Here is a 19,087-nt window from a genome sequence, read left to right as displayed (position 1 = left end):
TCGTATAGTTTGCCTTGGAGGCAAACTTAGTAGTTATTGAATTTTGAATTCAATTGTATGTGATATACAAAACTACACACATATCCATCATAACCACCACAAAACCACGAATTTTCTCTAAAAAATATTCTCCTTTAGGTTTTATTTTGAATTGAATTAAAATTAGAACACAAAATAATTCAAAAGCACTAAACAATAGTGTTGTGTTTGGAGTTGTTTTTCTTCTTGGTTCTTTGTTCTATCTAGCAATAGAACAAGAACTTTACCTTTTCATTTTGTGGACAACTTAGAGAAATTCTTGTAGCACCCCCTACTCGCTACATCTAATTATCACTATTTCGTCATTTCTTTAATTAGAACTCATTCTATAAGTAATTCTCTTTCAACCCGTAAAATAAATTCTAACTTATCAATATAATATACATATCACAAAAGGTAATGGATACCTCCAAAAGTTTAAATTTACCTTCACTAGATGACCTCATGTGCATAACCTCAAGAAAAGTAGTACCACAACTTTAAATACCAACCCGATAAGAAACTAGAATATTTAATAACCAAACAGCAAAAAACTCTGGTTTCAAATGTCACGACTGACCCACCTAATAAGAACGACGGCACGGCTCAAAGTTCAATGTGGCTAGTCAATGTGACCTATATCCTGAAAAGTACGTGGCAAGGAATGAGCTGCCTACTCAATAAGTATAGCTAATAATTTTATAAATATATACATGCAACAATTTACGTACAAGCAGTCACATCAACTAACAGTCATTCGTCATATAGCAATATCAAATATTAGTAGTAATACATACCACAACTGTAAATCAATCCATGATATAATATTTGCGTTATCGTTTATTAGCTAAGGACCCTACTTACTCTAATTGGAGTACATCAGTCAATGGTTTTCCGGCCATCATATCTCATCGTCATAGCATATACAGCACAGGATACCCGTTGTATGTAATATCCCCACACTCTTTTACTCCAGCTGTATAGCAATATCAGCACAGGACATCACAATAAGTATGGTATCCGCACACCACCCCAGTGTGTAGCTAATAGCACAGGATATTCCCTGCTGCCCAGAATACCCCGATTCCCTACGCGCCATGGTACCTAGCTTAATTCATATATTTTTCATATCACATCATCAATCACATTATCATAAACCATTGACTGTGTTCCCAACTAGGTAAGCATCATCTTTTATTTCAAGTTACAACGATAATATCACTACTTCATCATTATATTCTCCATAATAATACTTACTCAATAATAACTTCTTAATTCGATTTTAAGCAACAACCAATTATACGATCACATAATCATACCACTCTCACGTCCATTTATTACAAGCACATATATTAAGGTATTCTAACAAATAATCCACAACTAATTATATAAACAATCAATATACGATATCCACATATATTTATATATAAAGCCAGGTTCACGACCACATCTAAGAAACCGATATCTGGTAGAATTCACATAAAGAAACTTTCTACTATTTCCTTGGATATAGATTTAGGAATAAATAATTATAAAAATAAATCATAATGAGAAATCGAGAAGAAATTTACAGGAGAAATTGTGATTATAGTGCAATTCGAATGCTAAAGTAAGAATAGAGAGTGATTTTCCAAATTTTGGAGGGTGTCCCCGTAAAGAGATTGAACATGTATATATGAGAGGGTGTTCCCCTCTCTTGGGACTTTACACACCTCCTTTATCCTCAGAAGAAAGGGTCAAAATTCGTGTTGATAAGGCTTGACTTGGTCTTATCTTCATTTGATTAGCCTACAACAACACGTCTTTGCCTAAGGAAGGACTCCTTTCGTGCGAGGACTCATATTTTGCGGGGAGTTCGTTTAGGTTTAAAAGTCCCGGGTTTTAGGAGCGCCTCCCTTCTCCTGGGCTGTCCTAGTTGCCGGGGGGAGTCCTCCTAGGGCTGATGTGGTCCAATATGGACGTTGACCTCGGGATTAATGAAATGTCACGTATGAGAGTGTGTGTGGGCCTTTTGGGTCGAATATCTGTCGAGCTTTAATCATGGTCCGAGTAGGAGATGCCTTCAGGCTCTTCCCTTTGTCAGTCTATTTTGTGGGGGATCCCTTTGCCAGTTTGAACTGAACATATATATAAAGATAATTTTATCTAAAAATTTAATTATGGGAGTAAGTGTAATATTTGTTAGTTTGGGGAATAATTATTATGAATAACTTAGAAAGACTATTTTTTTAATATTATGTATTAATTTATATATTTTATTTTTATTATAATATATTTTAAAGTGTAAAATATTATTTATTACATTGGCGAAAAAATGAGTACAACAAAGAGTCTTAAGAGGGTGACTTACAACAACCCATATCATACCGCCCCGCCACCGGCAATCGCCTCCGCTCTGACTTCTGAATCCCCATCGGGAAATTTCTTCTTTCAAGGAGAAGAGAATAATGGGTGCGGAAGCTGAGAAAAACGAACAAGATGCTGAAACCCGTATACCAAGCCCCACGACAGTTCCGAATCCCAACCCTAATTCAATCACACAAGCTCAATTTGTCGCCTGGAAGCGCCGGAAGGTCCTTTCTCTGTCTCTTTCTCTGTTTACGCGGATTTTCCTTTTCCGGTTTTTGTGGTATTAGGTTTTATCTCTGGTTTCTTTATAGAAACATGGTTTTTTCTTTTATGTACAGCCAGTTATTCTTTTTTGCTCTTGTTTTGGATATTGGTGCTTTGTTTCTGAGTGATGAAGCTAGAAAGAATTCAGCAAATTGGTGATTTATGCTGGGGCTTTGTGAATGAATGAGAGTTATCTCGGTCAAGAAAAAATATAAAAATTGATCTTATAGATGCTGGGCTAGTAATTTGGTAGTCTACATGTCAAGCCTCTTTAGATTTTGCATTGTGCATATAGGTTTGAGAAGTGTAGCTTCGATACTAGAAGAAGGGATTGAAATTCTTAGTGCATTACAGCTTTATTGTTCATGAATTCACATTTTTGACTGTTAAGTTGATTGAAACTGAATGAATTTGACTTTTTATACTTGCTAAAGATTCAAAATTAAAATTTTCAATGCTGTCAGAACTACTGTTGAACTAGGCTAACTAAACTTATTATTGTTCAACTAAAGAGTAAATCAATTCCAGTGCTGCTTAATCAGTAAAATATAAACACAACACACAATTCCCATGTTACATTCTAGTCAGAAGCCCATTGAACTGGATGCATTCCCTCTATTAATTACCATAGCCGCATAGAATAGCTTCCCAGCATAAATAATCATCTGATAGCTTTAAACATCTTTCATCTACTTTTGGTGCATGTTCTCTTTTTAATCTTCTTGGTTTCTTTGACGGGGTCAGGGTACAGAGTTCTATTAGCATGTTTCTAAATCACACAAGAGGACTTTGTATTATGCAATGGAAATGTACTAATCATTGGGTTTTCGAATGAGATTTGATTGCATAACCCTGGTGGCACAAAATGAGTTTTTTCATTATTCTAGTCGATTAAAGTCTGGTATTATTTCAGAGACTCGTGTTGTGGGCTTCATTCGTTACGATTGTCTTATTTGAGCTGATAATGTAGATCATATGATCTTTGAGAGAGGTCAATGTTTAACCAACATGCAGAAAATTTGTTTAGCAGTTTAATATTTATCATTTTTCTGAATATCAATGTAGTGTTCTTACTTTTCCCAATACCAATCTTAAGTTGTAAGGAGTTCTCCCTGGAAACCCCCATAGATAGTATAGCTCAGCTACCTGCATCATTCTGTTAATTGTACTGAATCCTTCTGTTGTATAAAATGGAGAGAAGATGAAGGTGTATAAAATGGAGAGAAGATGAAGGAACTCGAAGGATTTCATACCCCATGCTTTTTTCCTTTTCTTCTTCTCAGGAAAAATGACTTTTCGGAACAATACGGAATTATTCTTTTCATTGGGTGTTGTGGTAGTCATGTTCAGCTTATTGAGCGAAGCAGCATCTGCTTGTTTCCGGAACCTCTTTCCTTTGAGCTTGTTCTGTGATGTTGGTTCTGTAAGCTATAAAGCAGAAATAGTAGAATACGACTAAAGGAAGCAATGAGAAGGAAGTAATTCTAACAGTTTTTCAGAATCTTGAGAAGAACATTATTTTCCAAAACAAAAAAAGAGAAAAAAAAAACAGAAAGCGATAAAAATCATGCAATCTGCAAATGAGCGGAGCAGTGGAGGTGTTGGATAGTGACAATAACTTTCTAGGTCCAAATTGCACCAAAAAATGGAAAAGAAAAATGCTATTTTATCATTGACCATTTTTTAGACAACTCTCTTATTTCAGCATTACACAAACTCGACGCGGTTATTGGAGTAGGCTGGGATAAGAAATGTGCTTTTGTTGGAGGAAGCTGAGTTTGAAATTAAAGCACACGCAGTTGATCTAGGCCATTGGTATATTTATTTATTCTATCTCACTGGTCGAATGTGATAGTAAGGAATACTTATGTAATGCACTAAGATTCTATATTTGAATTTTTTATTACTTAGATATTTTCTGAAATATTTGTTTCCCTATCGGTCCTGGATTCATTCCCTGATTGAAGTTCTAAACATTTGGAACATTGCTATATTTACTCCTGTGATCCTAAGACTATGATCCTAGCAGTTCTACTTTATAGATTAATGAGAAAGAATTCTATTTTGATTTACTTTTCATTTTATATTATAAAAGCATGTTATCATTGTCAGCTTGAAATGTGTGGAGGACATGACTGGAAATCCATTAATCATAATCACACTGCAGGATGGCCACACCAAATTGTGATTGAGGGGAAAAAGTATTTGTGCATGTATTTCGGCATTATCAATAAATTTTGAAATCATAACTAAGCGGTAGCTGTGCGCCTATGAGAATATGGTAGGTTGTGGTATTTTAGGTTATTACTTTTGGTTATAGAAGTCGAGAACTGTTGTACTTACATCTCAAAAATATAAATCTTCCTGTTAGTCTGCTGCAAGCAACCCCATTAAAATTTAATCGGAACTGTTGGTATTTTCTAATGAAGAGATTCTGATCTTTTACTTGATGGAAAAACCAGTACTTAATTGAGAAAAAAAATATTACGTAGTAGAACCCTAGTATATATTCTTTTTCTTGTTTGATTCTGGAGATTTTAGGTTATGCATATTGTCTCTTACAGGATGCTGATGCCTCTGCCAGAAAAGCTGAAGCAGAAAGGAAACGTGCAGAGGATATAGCTGCAGGGCTGGTTCAAATGAATGGTCGTGAGCTTTTTCAGCATGAACCCTGGGTTTTCGATAACACACGTTACTAAGGTTAGCTTCAATAGTTTAGTGCATTTCAATTGTATTTTCTTTAGAGAAATTGTTAATGTCATTATTTTCATTAAGTGAAATAATAGGTGTTTATGCAGACAAGCCCATCACAGAACAGTGTCATATGACTAATGATCTTTCATTCTCGATTCATGACTTAATTTCTCCCAGTTCATACAGCAAGATTCGTCTGTCAATCAGATTCTATATAGTGGGATGTTATGATTGATTAATTAAATTACTTAATTTATTAGATTTAATCATTTTCTTAATGGATTTGTTTAATTTAATTGGATTGATTAATCAAATATTTAATTATATGGGTAGGTATTTAATTAGTTGCTATAATAGTGAGGAATTTATATAAAAATAGATAGGAATATTAGAAAATTACATTTGATAAATATTAGAAAGTTATACTTGAAAATATTATATTTATCAAAAAGAAATATGGGATTTTGAGATAATTTAATCCAAAATTGTTATTAAGAACGGTAGCTGTAAGAAGATGAGGGGTTTAATAAAATAAATTCTTATGAGTTAATTGACAAACTATATATGTCTTTAGGAAGCTTAGATTGTCTAGTTATTTAGAAGAAACGGAATGAAGATTTGAATGTCGATAGAAATGAATACTAAAAGATTGTTGAAAACTATACGAATAATATTTAATATTTTATTTAGAAATCACAATATTATCGATATATTGGTTATATGCATTGTGACTTATTATAGGATGCGGTGATAAAGCAGAGGAGTGAACAACTCTGTATATGCTCTTTAAATCGCTACAAGATCGAAATAAATAAATAATTAGTATTATCTATATACTTTCCTTGTGACATTACTTTTATGTAAGTTTATTATTCATGTTGGAGCTAATCTATTTTTTGACTCCCATAAAAGAAGCACAGAATTTGTTTTGGTACCGCAACTATGGGATCACGCAATTTTAGTCCAAAAAAGTCATGTATGTTGTGGTTTGGGACTAAAAAGGCATTGTTTGGGAATAAAAAGGTGTTGTGATTTTGGGACTAAAACGTCCCAAAATCATATTTTCTGGGATTAGAAAGGCGTGATTTTGAGTGTTGTGAAACTAAATGCGTCACCTGCCATAATTGTGGTACCAAAACAAATTCTACCTTTATTTTATGGAATTAAAACAATATTTTGCCCCTATTTAAATTGTATAAGCGGTTGATGATTTAATATGAATAATTATGTTGTGAAAGTGAAATGAGAAAATGAATGAAATATTTCATTTGTTGAACATGTGTTATTGGTGCTTAAATGAAAATATGTTGAAATGAGGTTTAACATAACTAGTTGTTTACTAGAATAGCTTGTGTGGCAAAATAAAATGAAAGAGCTATGATGTAATATGAAAAGAGTTATAATGTGAAATGAACAGAGCATTGTTGAGAAATGAGATTGATGAGTGTATGTGGCATGTCAAGGGAATCGAATTCATTTAAAGATTATTTGATGAACAGTGAGATTGAGTTGGTGGTAAAAAACACTATATCACCTTTTGGTAAGCAAATTAAGAAATGAAGGGTTTAATTAATTGTTATTTATGAGATGATTACATTGTGAAATAGAATGAAATGTGTTGGAATCAAATTGATTATATTTTATATATGTTGCTTAATTTTGTCTTGCTTGAAACTATATTTAATGTGCAAATATAGGTGTTTGGGTTATTTACTTATGGTGTTGCAGGCTCATTTCTCTGCTAACATTTTTTAGGTATGGATTTCGTTGTGTCTACTCACCAAGAGCTAGGTACAAATTTTGCATTCCAGTCAAGTCGGGCCACGGGCAATTTCCTCCTCATCATCAATAAGAAAAGAAGTCTCACATTGGATTAAAAGGGATAATGACATTTGAACTAATTATAACAATTTCATATTGTGTATTTTAATAGATATGTATAATCTTGTGGATGAGAAGATAAATATACTAGTTGTGATGATGAGATTATGTATATATAAATTCAGCAAAAACTGGATTATGTGCATAATAATATATATATATAAATGGGGTTTACTTTAAGTGTGACATTTAAGGAAGATACAGTCGTAGTGTCGTTAGAGGGTACTACATAAATGAAAAAATAATATATAGTTTCATATATATAAATATTAATAGGGATGTGATGTTATCAGTTATTTGTTTTCGTTTTTCTTTCCTTGTATTTTTCACATTGTATGATCCACTTAATTATTTTACCTTGGGCCCGAAAGTGCACCATTGCAGGAGACAGAAAGAGACAGAGAAAGAGAGATCTCAGACCTGTTGGTTCATTAATTATTCTACTGGACTTTTTGAGGGTACGGGATTTGGTAGAGTTTTATCCTATTCATCGACAAACGTAATTAAAAGAGTGATGGAGTTTTCTTCTAGATGCAGATTTAACCGGTATATATGTGCATGTCACAAAAGGCTATCAATGTGTTGCTTAATAAGATCAAATGTGATACGTCTGATGAAATGGGGACGCGAGGAATCAAAAATGAAATAAACTTATCTTATGGTACTTACTATACAATTTTGCTCCCAACTATTAGATATCCTTCAAAACCTTCATTAAACCACATCCATATTTGTTGCCGGAATAATTTAAAACCTTTCAAATTCTTTTGTTCTCTGAGATGACATCAGATTAAGGATCGGAGGATTATAACAAGGGTCAGTCTTGCGAGCCCAATAATGTTTACACTAAAAAAAATATAATATTTAATTATAATTAATTATCATGATTAAAAATAAATAATTATAATATACACTATTAATTACAGTTGCTCAATGTTTGGTGGTTGTGGTTTTTACGGGGCGTAGCTAAAAAGTAGTTGGTCCTGATAAATATTTTATCATAATAGATAAATTAAACTTTTGCATATGATTTTATTTCATCATAATTAATAACAAATATTATGACTTTTAGGCTCCGTTTACTTTGAGGATGAAGTTAAAATAAGTGATAGGCTGACCTTTACTAAATGAATAATAAAAAGTCATGTATTAAGAAGAGCTGACTAATTTTATATTGTGTTTACTTTTATGGTTCCTTGCCATTTTTGGTGGCAAAATGACATTTTAGTCCTTGTTTTTCAAATTTAAAGTGACAGCAAAAGGCTTGCCCCAAATTATAGAATTTGTCCTAACACTAATCTTCCACTATTGGAGGTCTTTTTGCTAGAGAGATCCAAACCCAAAGTTGCCGATTTCGTCTACACCTGTCAAAAGTTTATAATTTTGAAGCTTTCAATGTTGTTCTTCGATTTCAAAATTAGAATTTTTTGAATTTTTTTTACTTTAACGAATTTATTAGGCTTAAGAAATGAAGCTGCTCTTTTTTCTTTTCTTTTTTTTTCCAGCAAACCGATCTGCAAAAATAATAAAAAAAAAAGAACTTAAATATCAAATCGAGTTTCTTGCTTATGGGTCTCGAAAAATGAGTCGCCAAAGTTCAATGGAGCTTCTTTCTTACAGTTTTCAGCTAGGGTTCAAGGTTTTGGGGTGGGGTGGGGGGGGGGGGGAGAAAGGCAAGAACGTGAAATTTACAAATAGTAAATTTATCTCGTTCTGTTAGTTCATGTGCGTTATATAGATTATGGCGTATCCCTTGGCCTGTTGAGGAAGAAACCACCAGTTGAGCACTGTTGTACTGTACGATCTTATTTTATTAATAAAATTTATATTTACCTAAAAAAGGAAATTTACAAACGGCAGACGAAGCTTGAAGGAGGAAAAATGAAAGACTTCCAATTCCAAGAATGCAAAAATAGGTGGAAGAAACAAAATGTACTTGTTATTTTTTGACCAAAAATTAAGGATTATTTTGGGAAATGGAAAAGGGGCAGCCTTGTACTAATCTATTACCACCTCTCGATATTACTTATATAAGTGAAACAGTAAATAATATCAAGCTTTAGATTTGTACAAGCTCCCGTACAAGAAAGTAAACATCGTATTAATTTAATTTTATTGCACAAACTAATACGTCAAAGTAGACACAGCCTTAGTCTGTAGCCACGTAAAATATACTAAGTGGTGTAGCTAGTTTCAAGGGAAACTTATCTATATAAAATCAAAAATTATGGGAACAAGGTCTAGCTCAATTGGAGAAATTGAGGTCTATTAGTAGGTGTTGTTCTATTTTAATAATAGTTGTTGATTAAATATAGTTATCTGATATTGGTCATTAGTATATGATTGTTATAGTTGTTGATAGTTGTCGATTTATTCAAAAAAAAAAAAAAAACACCCAAAAATTACAAAAGTTGGCTTTTTGTTTTTTCTAAATAAATTACAATAGATGGGAAAGAAAAACAAGAAATTAACTATGCACCAATAAAGTAATATATCATCACACATATAATTTGATACAAATATGAATGGTTCCATCAAAATTTCCATAGAAATTTATCAGAAACCATATATATATATATATATATATATATATATTTATGTATAATAGTATAATTAAAAGACAAGAAAAGGAACGAACGACTAACATAACAACCATCGTACGTATATATATTGAGTTCGAGCACGAATGGTTTTCATTTACGATGCAAATAGATCTACATGATAGAGCAAGCATGTGGATTGTCGTCACTGAACATGAGAGAGTACTTCTCCTCGACAGGGTTGAGAGTGGCGACGCCTGGCTCGTCGGTGCCACGGACAAGATTGGGCGGCGCCTTCTTGTCGTAGACGCCGGAGGCGTAGGGGTGGGCGATGAGTTCGTAGGGCACATAAGGCCACGGCTCAGCTTTCTTCCCAGTTGCCTGAGCTGCCTTGAGCACTTTCTTAGCATCCACAAAACCGTACACTGTTGCCTTCTGAATTTTCCAGTCCACCTCCACTGATTTTGCTCCTGCATGCATGCATTCATGCAATAACCTTATAATAATCACTATTTCTACATATTAAAAAAATTATTTTCTTTTTTATTATATTATTATGATCATATCGAAATACTTATTTTTTGATTGATCACAATAATATTGATGGTTATCAAAATCTTAAATTTTAATGTAAATTATTAAGTTATTTAATATGGAATTTTACGGGTGAAGATCTATTACTCCCTATTTTCTAATATAATTAACAAACTCTATAATTGGTACGACCAGTTAAATGAATTAAAATGGTAATTACTTAACTAAATTGTCTTTTGCAAGTTTTAAAAAATAAAATGAAATGATCATATAAACTATGGTTTAAATTATAATTATATATATATACTACCTAAAACATATATGATTCATTAATTTAAGAATAAAAATTTTAAATAAAGAAAACCTCCTCCAAATTTTAGCAAAAACATTTAGTATCCTCAAACAATATATGATTTTTCGCTACAATTAATTATTAATTATATATAAAAATCGTGATGAATACTGATTAATCACTTAGGTACTTAGTTAATTAAGTTTCAAGATAATTAGTTGTATGGTATGTATGTATAATTAATGAAATATACCTTTGAGGCCAGAGAGGACATTCTTAATTCTCTGGCCACAGCCCTCACAGTCCATCCTAACCTTGAGAGACACAGTGTTGAGCTGCTTCTTCTTCTTCTTCTTTGTGCTGCTGATCAGATCAGCTATGTAATCAATTGTCCCTTCAACTCCCATCTTCTTCCCCTTCTTCTGTCCACGTCCTACCGATCGATGCAACGCTTCTGATCCCCAAAATATAAACTAAAACTATGATCAAATTTATAAACCCTCTTCTGATCTCTTTCAATAATAATACAACAGAGAGATGAGAGAGAGAGAGTAATGTAGGTAGGTTAAGGGAAGGAAGATTTTGTACGTGGTATTGTTTGGTTGATGATGAAAATGGAGATGTGGAGAACGCCTATATCGAAGATGTATATATATATAGGATGAAGCAATTTACCCTCATATTGAAAATGAGCACATTACCTCCATTAAAAAAAATATAGCAATTTATCCTCTTATATTTTTTAAAATGAAACAATTTACCTCCTTATACAGGGAGGTAAATTGCTTCATTTTAAAAATCATAAGAGGATAAATTGTTGTATTTTTAAAAATACAAGAAGGTAAATTGCTATTTGTTTCTTCATTAGGGGGTAATTTGCGATATCACAAGGAAGTTGCTTGCGTTTTTTCCTATATATATATACATAGGTAGCATTTAAGTTTGGTTATTTTTTCTAAGTAATAATTTATTGGTATTGTTAGTATGGATTTTTTGTTGTTAGGGATATTCATACTTTGGCCATACGAAAGGTACGTAAAAGTTTATTCCCAGTAAAGTTTTAGGGTTTTGTCCCGGGAGAAAAAGGGACCTTATTCTAAAACTTTTTACCAAAAATTAGAGACAAAAAGAATTAAATATTAGGTAATAATTTTAATATTATCATGTCGACTATATGTATTTAGTGATTCACAAGAACTTTTATTTTGTTATAATAATGAATTTCATAATTTTGATCGTAATGATAATTATTTTATGGAATTTGTTATTTACAAGAATTGACGATAAAAATTGTGTATAAAGTTATTAGTAAAAATAATAAGTGATAAATGTAAAACGTCAGTACAATAATTTGTTATTCTCACTAATACCAATTTGTGTTGTCTCTACTGATGTGTTATTAATTAATTATATATTTATAGTGACAGTTTCATGTACGATTTATATTACTAAACTGATATGTCAAGAAAAAATTAAAATTATTGTACATTTTAATTGTTATTTGATTTCATACTTAAATTCATAAATACAGCTGGCCATGTGTACATATAAATCATACAATCACTACAAGAAATATAACATTAATTATGGTTAATAACAAATTGTCGTAGTAAATAGTCATTAATCGTAGCTATGCAACGATTACTGGTCATGATTTTTGTAAGGGTGGTTAGAACATTTGTCATGACTAAAAGCCATGTTAAATATTTTTACCATGACTCTTAGCTGTGGAAAAACTAGTTTTTTGTACCGATTCTATTTAATTGTGGTCATTGTAGCAGATTTTAATTGTTTTCCTAATGAATAGATTTATTTACAAATGAATACTTTATACACATAGCATAATATATATATATATATATATAAATTTAAAAGAAAATAAAATAGAACCCGAAAAGCAAAAATAATTCAGTTTTGAATATTGGAATAATTTTATGGGTACTTTTGCAAGTTTTGTATTTTTGTGCTTTGTTCCCTCTTGCAGTTTGTACTATTTTGATCATTTGCATCAAAAGATAGCTAGTGCAAACAAATCAAAGGGATATATATATATATATATATATATGTATATTGATCAAGTACAAGAAATGTGTAATAAATGCAGTTCAATTTGGATTTTTTATTTTATCTTGTTGTATTTTATAAAAAAAAAATATAAGCATTTTAATTTCCAAGTAAATTATTGCTGAGAAAATATTCCAAAAGAAGTGCAAATTGAGACGCTCAAAGAATAATTTCCTTCAAACATCGCCAAGAATTATAAATTTAAATAATGTGGAAAATGAGTGCTTTATACATATCGATCGTCAATATTGATATTATATTATTATTATTATTATTATTATTATTATTATTATTATTATTATTATTGTAGTCGTCGTCAAATCAATTAAAACCATTTAAATAAATTTTTTGATGTAATAAGAGGCTAATTTTTATGTTAAGTTTTAGAGTATTTGAATATATACTAATTTAAAATTTTAATACTCCATGTGACAAATTTGTTAATAGAGCTTTTATATATATATATATGTATATATGTAACTTTTAATTTGAAAGGTATTACGGAGAGACGTAGACTTCCAACAAGAAGTTAACCCCTCATTCATCGATCGCCACAAAATTCTTTCATCTCGATTGTTGTTCATGCTGTTTCTATAAATTTTCCCTTTTTAGTAATTTTTGTTTATTTTTAATATTTTCTACAAATAATCATTAATATTTCTCGACATACTATTTGATTCAGTCGCAAATCATTGAGCTACCTCATGCTTCTTCGGATAATATTGGGACCTGAGAAAAGAGAATATCATTAGACTTGTTGGAAGGTTTTTAACTTACACCTAGTACAAAAAAATTACTTTATTGGAACAATTTTTTTTAAAAAAATTTGTAATGCCTTTTCTTTTTGTAATGGCTAGGCCTACCGCGACTAAACAAGGCGTTACAAAGTATTTGTAATGGCTTGCACAAACACCGTTACAAATAATAATGGTTTTTGTGACGGTCTGTAGTAACTGTTACAAAACTAGTAACATGAAAAAAAAAAAAAAAGTTGGAACAACTTTTGTAACTGCTAGGGTATATTTGATATAAATGTTATTGTAACGGCCTTTGTAACACATTTAGGTATGATTTCATCAGATATTTACAATGATTTTTGTAATACTCTTTGTAATTATTTTGTATTGCATTTGTATCTGTTTTTGGCACTGCATTTGTAACTTTTTTTTTTCACTTATTTTGTAACGATTTTTGGAACGACCAGGATTTTAATTTGTAACTGTTTTTGGCATATTCTTTGTAACGGCCTGAATTATATATTTTATTGGTATTACAAAAGCCATTGCAAATGCATTTACAAAATTTATTATTTTTTAATATCTTATAATATTTATTTTACTTTATTTTATTAAAATTTGTTTTATATATTTAAAAATTTATTTTATCTAATATATTTTAAATTTTATTTTTGCAAACCGAAGTAAATAAATTTATATAAAACACACATAATATAACAAAATAATAATAATTCAATTACGAAAATTAAATTATTATTACAAAATTGTATCTCTACAAAATACTGAAAAAAATTCTAATCTAAATTATTATCCCCAGCGGCCATGTGTTCGTCGCCGTTACCGTCGGGTGTTGGAGAATCAGCTGGAGGCTCGGACACTAGATAATCGGGCCAGTTGAGATCAACACTACTGATGTAGCGCTCGAGTGCCAACACCCGATCATCTATGTCGGGGTGCTGCGGCTATGGTGGCGAGGGCAAGAGAGCAGTCGACTAGGTCACCTGGGATGGTCCAGCAATCGAGTGGTGGGCCTCAGAGTCGAGACCGAATACTTGGCCTCTCTTCAATCCACCCGCTGCTGACATCTAGAACTACTGCTCGTCCGAGGTCACGGAGCCTTGAAAGGACAATGGAGGGTCTTCATTGTTGTTCTGTTGTCTTTGGTGCTCCTCTATCATCCTCAAGAACATCTCCAGCGAATATATTAAATAATTATATTAAAAACTAATATAAACTTACCGTGACTTCCTCCACCCTCGGGCTGCTCCGCTGGTCATCCTCCTTCTTTTTGTAGACCTTCTCGAACACCTCGATTTGAGTGACGGTGCATCCGAGTTGTGCTTCCTATTCAAAAATCAATTTAAAAAATAATTAAAAGTAAAAAAATTAAATAAAATTAATAATATGATTTGAAATACTTACCATCTTCCACTTGTACGCCCCAACGGATGACGACCCCCCGCTATAGGACCTGAAAATCGCAGTCACCTATAAATTGTAATGGTTTGGGGCACATATCAATTTTGTAGCGGGTGTTGTAACGGTTTTGGTCGTTACAAATTTTTTTTTTTTTTATTATCCTTTTAATGACGTCAGCACATGCAATCCATTACAAATCCGTTACAAAGGCCGTGTGTATTATGGCCGTTACAAAAAAAATCATTACAAATCCCGCCTTTTTTTACAGTGTACCCTCCGATTTTTAAGTTAGTATTTGGGTCACTGGTCATTAAGCTACCTCACGCTTCTTCGGAATAGTAGTGGGACCTAAGAAAAGAGCATACCATTAGACTTGTTGGGTGGTTCTCAGCTTAGATCCTCTAATTCTTAAGTTAGTATTGGGATCGAAATAATAGAAAACAATCTCAAAGTATTGAGTGTAATAAATGTTTTTTCATAAATGAAGTATATATGGTGTACTTATAGGGTTTGAAAGAGCCCAGTTGCCTGTATCACGTGTCGTGATCTCGCTTTATGTATTCTCAGGTGAATCAGCGGCTCTCAGTAACTAATCATCAGAGTCAAGTATTAAAAACAATAATAATTTTTACTTTGTTTTTTTCTAAAAAAAAAAAGAAAAAAAATTGTTAGTGACATAATTGTGTAAATAAAATCTTTTTTTATAATAAATTGACAATTTTTTTCTTTTATTTTTTTAAAATAAAGTGATAAACTATTATTCTTTTTTAATAAATTGATTATAATTATTGATATTAAATATTTATATTTAATAATTAACGGCAACGATAATATATAATTAAATATTAATTTTTAATATTAAATAATTATATTTAATTAATACCTATTATTAAAATAAAATAATATTTACTATTATAATAAAAACAAAATTACACACTTCAGTGTAGAATTACGAATACCGCAATACCTTACTCTCGAAGTTTCGGGTACGGATGGAACATAAAAATTGGTTTTACTTCACTATCAATAAAGCATACCATCGATCTCGTTGGTAGATTCGGATAACATCTGCAAGCTGCCACGTTGCAGCCCGATCTCTGCACCACGTGGAAATCGAGGAAACTGGACGGCTGGAAAGCGACCACGACGAAAGAAAGGATTCACACAAGTTGGAGTTTGGCAGAAGTACGTTTAGTGGCAGTTTTGTCCTTTTGCTAATTGGGCGGTGGGATTCTGCAAAGAAAGAGGGAAGCTAAAAGAGAACACGTATGGCCACAAAATGTTTTTTCTTCATATATATATATATATATATATATATATTATCTATACTAATATATTAAGAAAATAATTTTTTTCCACAAATAATAGTTATGATACCGAAACATCAATTTATTACTATATCAATAATACCCCTAAATTTATTTTATTTTTCTTTTGTTGCTTGCTTTCTTTCTTTTATTTTTATTTTTAAATGTGATATGTTAGTTTATATATATCTTTTCTTATTCATAATATATATTGTAAAAAAATATTATTTATTATATGCTCGCAGGGATAGCGTGCTACAATGGCTAGTTATTATAAAAGAGAAGACATTTTTCTCTCAAAATGGTGTTATGACTCCACGACATCAATTTTATTGTATGTCGATAATACCCCTCTTCGGCCACCCGCTGCTGACATCCAGACTTGCTGCTCGTCCGGGCCACGCCTTGAGAGGACAATGGAGGCTCTTCATTGATGTTCTGTCGTTGCTAGTGCTCCTCCATCATCCACAAGAACATCTCCTGCAAATATGCTAAATAATTGATTAAAAAAATAATATAAAATTAAAACAATAGATTATGTAAATTTTTTTAATTACTTACCGCGACCTCCTCCGCCTTCGGACCGCTCCACTGGTTGTCCTCCTTCTTTTTGTAGCATTCTTGAACACCTCCATCTGAATGACGCGACATCTAAGTTATGTCTCTTGTTCAAAAATCAATTTAAAAAATAATTAGAAATAAAAAATTAAATAAAATTAATAATATGATTTGAAATACTTACCATCTTCCGTTTGTGTGCCCCAATGGATGACGACCCTCCGATAGACAGTCGCAGCTTCCAGGTTTACTGGTTGATTGACTTTATTTTTGGCCGATTGTGCCTGAAATTCTGGGCTCGACCAGAACTCCAAGAGCTGGCCCCAAATCTCCCCGGCCAGCCCTAGATCTCCTTGAGCCAACTGGTTCTAGGCGTCAGCAAACCGCTTCCATAGGAACTTCCTCGCCTGCGAGTTGACGAGTTTGAACATGCTCTTGTCGTCGCATTCCGCCAATACGACATCTGAAAAATTGACAAATAAAAAAGATATAATTATTTGATAAAAACAATATAAATTTCAATTAAAATAAATATTATGATACTTACCTTCAACTTCTGGAACCAGAATAGCTGGTGCTCCTATGGGATCTGCGATTTGTTGGCCTAGGGATACGAATAATGCCTTTGACCGCATTATTGATGGCCGTGTGAAAATTATGGTCGGACCTGAAAATAATAATTAAATATTAAAATCAATTCGAAATAAAAATATATTAAATCAATTAACTAAATTATTATGTGTACCTCGCATCCCGGAGACTGATGTAACACCTCTGGGCCTGTGCGGGAAGTAGCAGCACTGGTGGTGGTGGTGCATCCCACGGCCGGGCTGGGGCCTGTGAACTACTAGCCCCCGCTGCATCTGATCCCATTGCACTGGGGTCAGCTGGAATCGGCAAGGGTTGGGACACAGCCTCCGATGATGGGACCAATCAACACTGTACATTTGGGCCCTATAAATATCCAGACACAAATTATTTGAGGTAACTTGTATTTATTGCTTTTGATCGTACACCTTTAGATCGCATATTTCTATCTCAACCCAAACTAATTTGAACATCGGAGGGTCTTAGTTGGGGATGAACCCGACTAGCCTAATGTATGTATTTCAATCCTCAAAACCCATTAACGATTTGTGAAAATTACGTGGCTGATTTGGATTACCCAAAGGAGGTCGTATACTTAGAGCCGGATCAAAATCATATTTTAACAAAAAAGAAAGAAAGAAAATCAATTTAATATTATCGACACAATGAAAGAATGGGTGTGGTGGTGTTAAGATGATGTGGAATCTCTTTTTTAAAGGGAAAAAAAGTAATTAAAATTTATTTTTAGAATTATCTAATTAAGAATATATAATTGTTATATTTAAAAATTAGTACAAGAGTATCGCTAACCATTGTTTATTAGTATAGATAGCTATGTTTTTTCATATTAGTGTAAATGTTTGATAAAATAAAATATAGAGCATATTAAATATAATAATTTTTTAATTAATACTAGCATGCTCTGCAAACTCATTGTCTGTTAATTCTAAAAAGATATAAAATTATGAATATTTATTACAATCTTCTATGACTTAAGTCCTTTTTTTCTTTTTCGTTTTTCAACTATATGATGCGTTTATTGAATTTATGATAAGTGAAATAAAACATAAATTTGGTATTATTAAAATAAAAAATAAATAAGAGATGAAAAACATTAAACAAATAAGGGCTCGTTTACTTTGAAAAATGAAATTAAATTAGGATAGATTAATGATGGATAAAATACGGGACGAGATTAAGTTATCATACTATATACTTTATTTACTTGTATTAATAAAATTTTAGATAAAACTAAATTTAAGAAACAAGTTAAAGAAAGAAATCAAGTAATTTTGTAGATATATAAAAAATTAGGGCAATTTTAAATAAAATATTTTCATATCTAAAAATGAATGTATAAAATTTATACAATCCGAGGTCAGGTGGGCTTGGTGAGATAATAAATCCAATCGAATTTGATGAGATCTAAATTATGTTTTTATCACGAATCAAGTGATATGACTTGAGCCGTACTAAATGTAAGTGAACAAGGAGGCTGAATATGTCAAGATATCCCGTCCAATCCTCATAAATAAATTTGGTATTAATTTTTCAAAATTGGATTAATTTTATGAATGTATTTAAAAAGATACAACAGTAATTTCTTAATACCCTCATCAATTATGTCTGGTATCAAAGTACAGATGACCAAATTGAAAAAACCTATTCAAGTTTTAAAAATTTAAATTGTATGTTTGTGTTTTTATTTTCTGTGAAAAATATGTGTTTTTAAGTTTTTTTTTGTAAGATGATAATATATTTGAATTAATTAATAAGATTATATTTCTTAGATGCTCTCTTCTTAAAGTTTTAGCAAACACTTTTACGAGATTTTATAAGCTC

At 31.7% G+C, this 19,087-nt stretch overlaps 3 protein-coding genes and 1 long non-coding RNA gene across 5 annotated transcripts; 1 reads left to right on the top strand and 3 right to left on the bottom strand.

Annotated features, from left to right (window-relative positions):
- The first annotated feature begins 2,341 nt into the window (after positions 1-2,341).
- LOC105176873 (zinc finger CCCH domain protein) lies at positions 2,342-7,386 on the top strand. The gene is made up of 3 exons (XM_011099813.3): positions 2,342-2,591; positions 5,196-5,331; positions 7,081-7,386. Exons 1-2 carry the CDS (start codon positions 2,466-2,468, stop codon positions 5,328-5,330), a joined length of 261 nt encoding a protein of 86 aa, XP_011098115.1. The 5' UTR covers positions 2,342-2,465; the 3' UTR covers position 5,331; positions 7,081-7,386.
- A 2,287-nt stretch (positions 7,387-9,673) lies between these two features.
- LOC105176866 (heavy metal-associated isoprenylated plant protein 24) lies at positions 9,674-11,205 on the bottom strand. Its single transcript, XM_011099804.3, has 2 exons — positions 10,826-11,205; positions 9,674-10,216 (listed from the first exon to the last, which is right to left on the bottom strand). The coding sequence occupies exons 1-2, from the start codon at positions 10,977-10,979 to the stop codon at positions 9,921-9,923; spliced, it is 450 nt and encodes a 149-aa protein (XP_011098106.2). The 5' UTR covers positions 10,980-11,205; the 3' UTR covers positions 9,674-9,920.
- A 2,882-nt stretch (positions 11,206-14,087) lies between these two features.
- LOC148788919 (uncharacterized) lies at positions 14,088-15,416 on the bottom strand. Its single transcript, XR_016064112.1, has 2 exons — positions 14,796-15,416; positions 14,088-14,717 (listed from the first exon to the last, which is right to left on the bottom strand). It is a non-coding gene; the product is annotated as an uncharacterized LOC148788919 (long non-coding RNA).
- Positions 15,417-15,617: 201 nt separating this feature from the next.
- Positions 15,618-18,197, bottom strand: LOC105176858 (uncharacterized). Of its 2 annotated transcripts, none has more exons than XM_088877812.1 (5): positions 17,403-18,197; positions 17,205-17,324; positions 16,842-17,120; positions 16,661-16,761; positions 15,618-16,579 (listed from the first exon to the last, which is right to left on the bottom strand). In XM_088877812.1, exons 1-3 carry the CDS (start codon positions 17,602-17,604, stop codon positions 17,026-17,028), a joined length of 417 nt encoding a protein of 138 aa, XP_088733938.1. In that variant the 5' UTR covers positions 17,605-18,197; the 3' UTR covers positions 15,618-16,579; positions 16,661-16,761; positions 16,842-17,025. The 2 variants fall into 2 exon arrangements, with proteins under 2 accessions (XP_088733938.1, XP_088733937.1); XM_088877811.1 differs by having other exon boundaries at positions 15,620-16,579; positions 16,661-16,734.
- Between the last annotated feature and the right edge of the window lie 890 nt (positions 18,198-19,087).

This window comes from Sesamum indicum, linkage group LG2 (assembly GCF_026168435.1).
Source record: "Sesamum indicum cultivar Baizhima isolate 11 linkage group LG2, ASM2616843v1, whole genome shotgun sequence".
NCBI lineage: Eukaryota > Viridiplantae > Streptophyta > Magnoliopsida > Lamiales > Pedaliaceae > Sesamum > Sesamum indicum.
The sequence above is the reverse complement of the archived record's forward strand: the minus strand, read 5'-3'. Positions and strand labels throughout refer to the sequence as shown.

Excerpts from the sequence above, each read along its gene's own strand:
- LOC105176873 (XM_011099813.3), top strand. The coding sequence starts at position 2,466 with ATGGGTGCGGAAGCTGAGAAAAACGAACAAGATGCTGAAACCCGTATA. Across the intron at positions 2,592-5,195 it reads TCGCCTGGAAGCGCCGGAAG|GATGCTGATGCCTCTGCCAG; the intron begins GTCCTTTCTCTG and ends TGTCTCTTACAG.
- LOC105176866 (XM_011099804.3), bottom strand. The coding sequence starts at position 10,979 with ATGGGAGTTGAAGGGACAATTGATTACATAGCTGATCTGATCAGCAGC. Across the intron at positions 10,217-10,825 it reads TGTCCTCTCTGGCCTCAAAG|GAGCAAAATCAGTGGAGGTG; the intron begins GTATATTTCATT and ends GCATGCATGCAG.
- LOC105176858 (XM_088877812.1), bottom strand. The coding sequence starts at position 17,604 with ATGTACAGTGTTGATTGGTCCCATCATCGGAGGCTGTGTCCCAACCCT. Across the intron at positions 17,325-17,402 it reads ATCAGTCTCCGGGATGCGAG|GTCCGACCATAATTTTCACA; the intron begins GTACACATAATA and ends TATTATTTTCAG. Across the intron at positions 17,121-17,204 it reads TCTGGTTCCAGAAGTTGAAG|ATGTCGTATTGGCGGAATGC; the intron begins GTAAGTATCATA and ends TCAATTTTTCAG.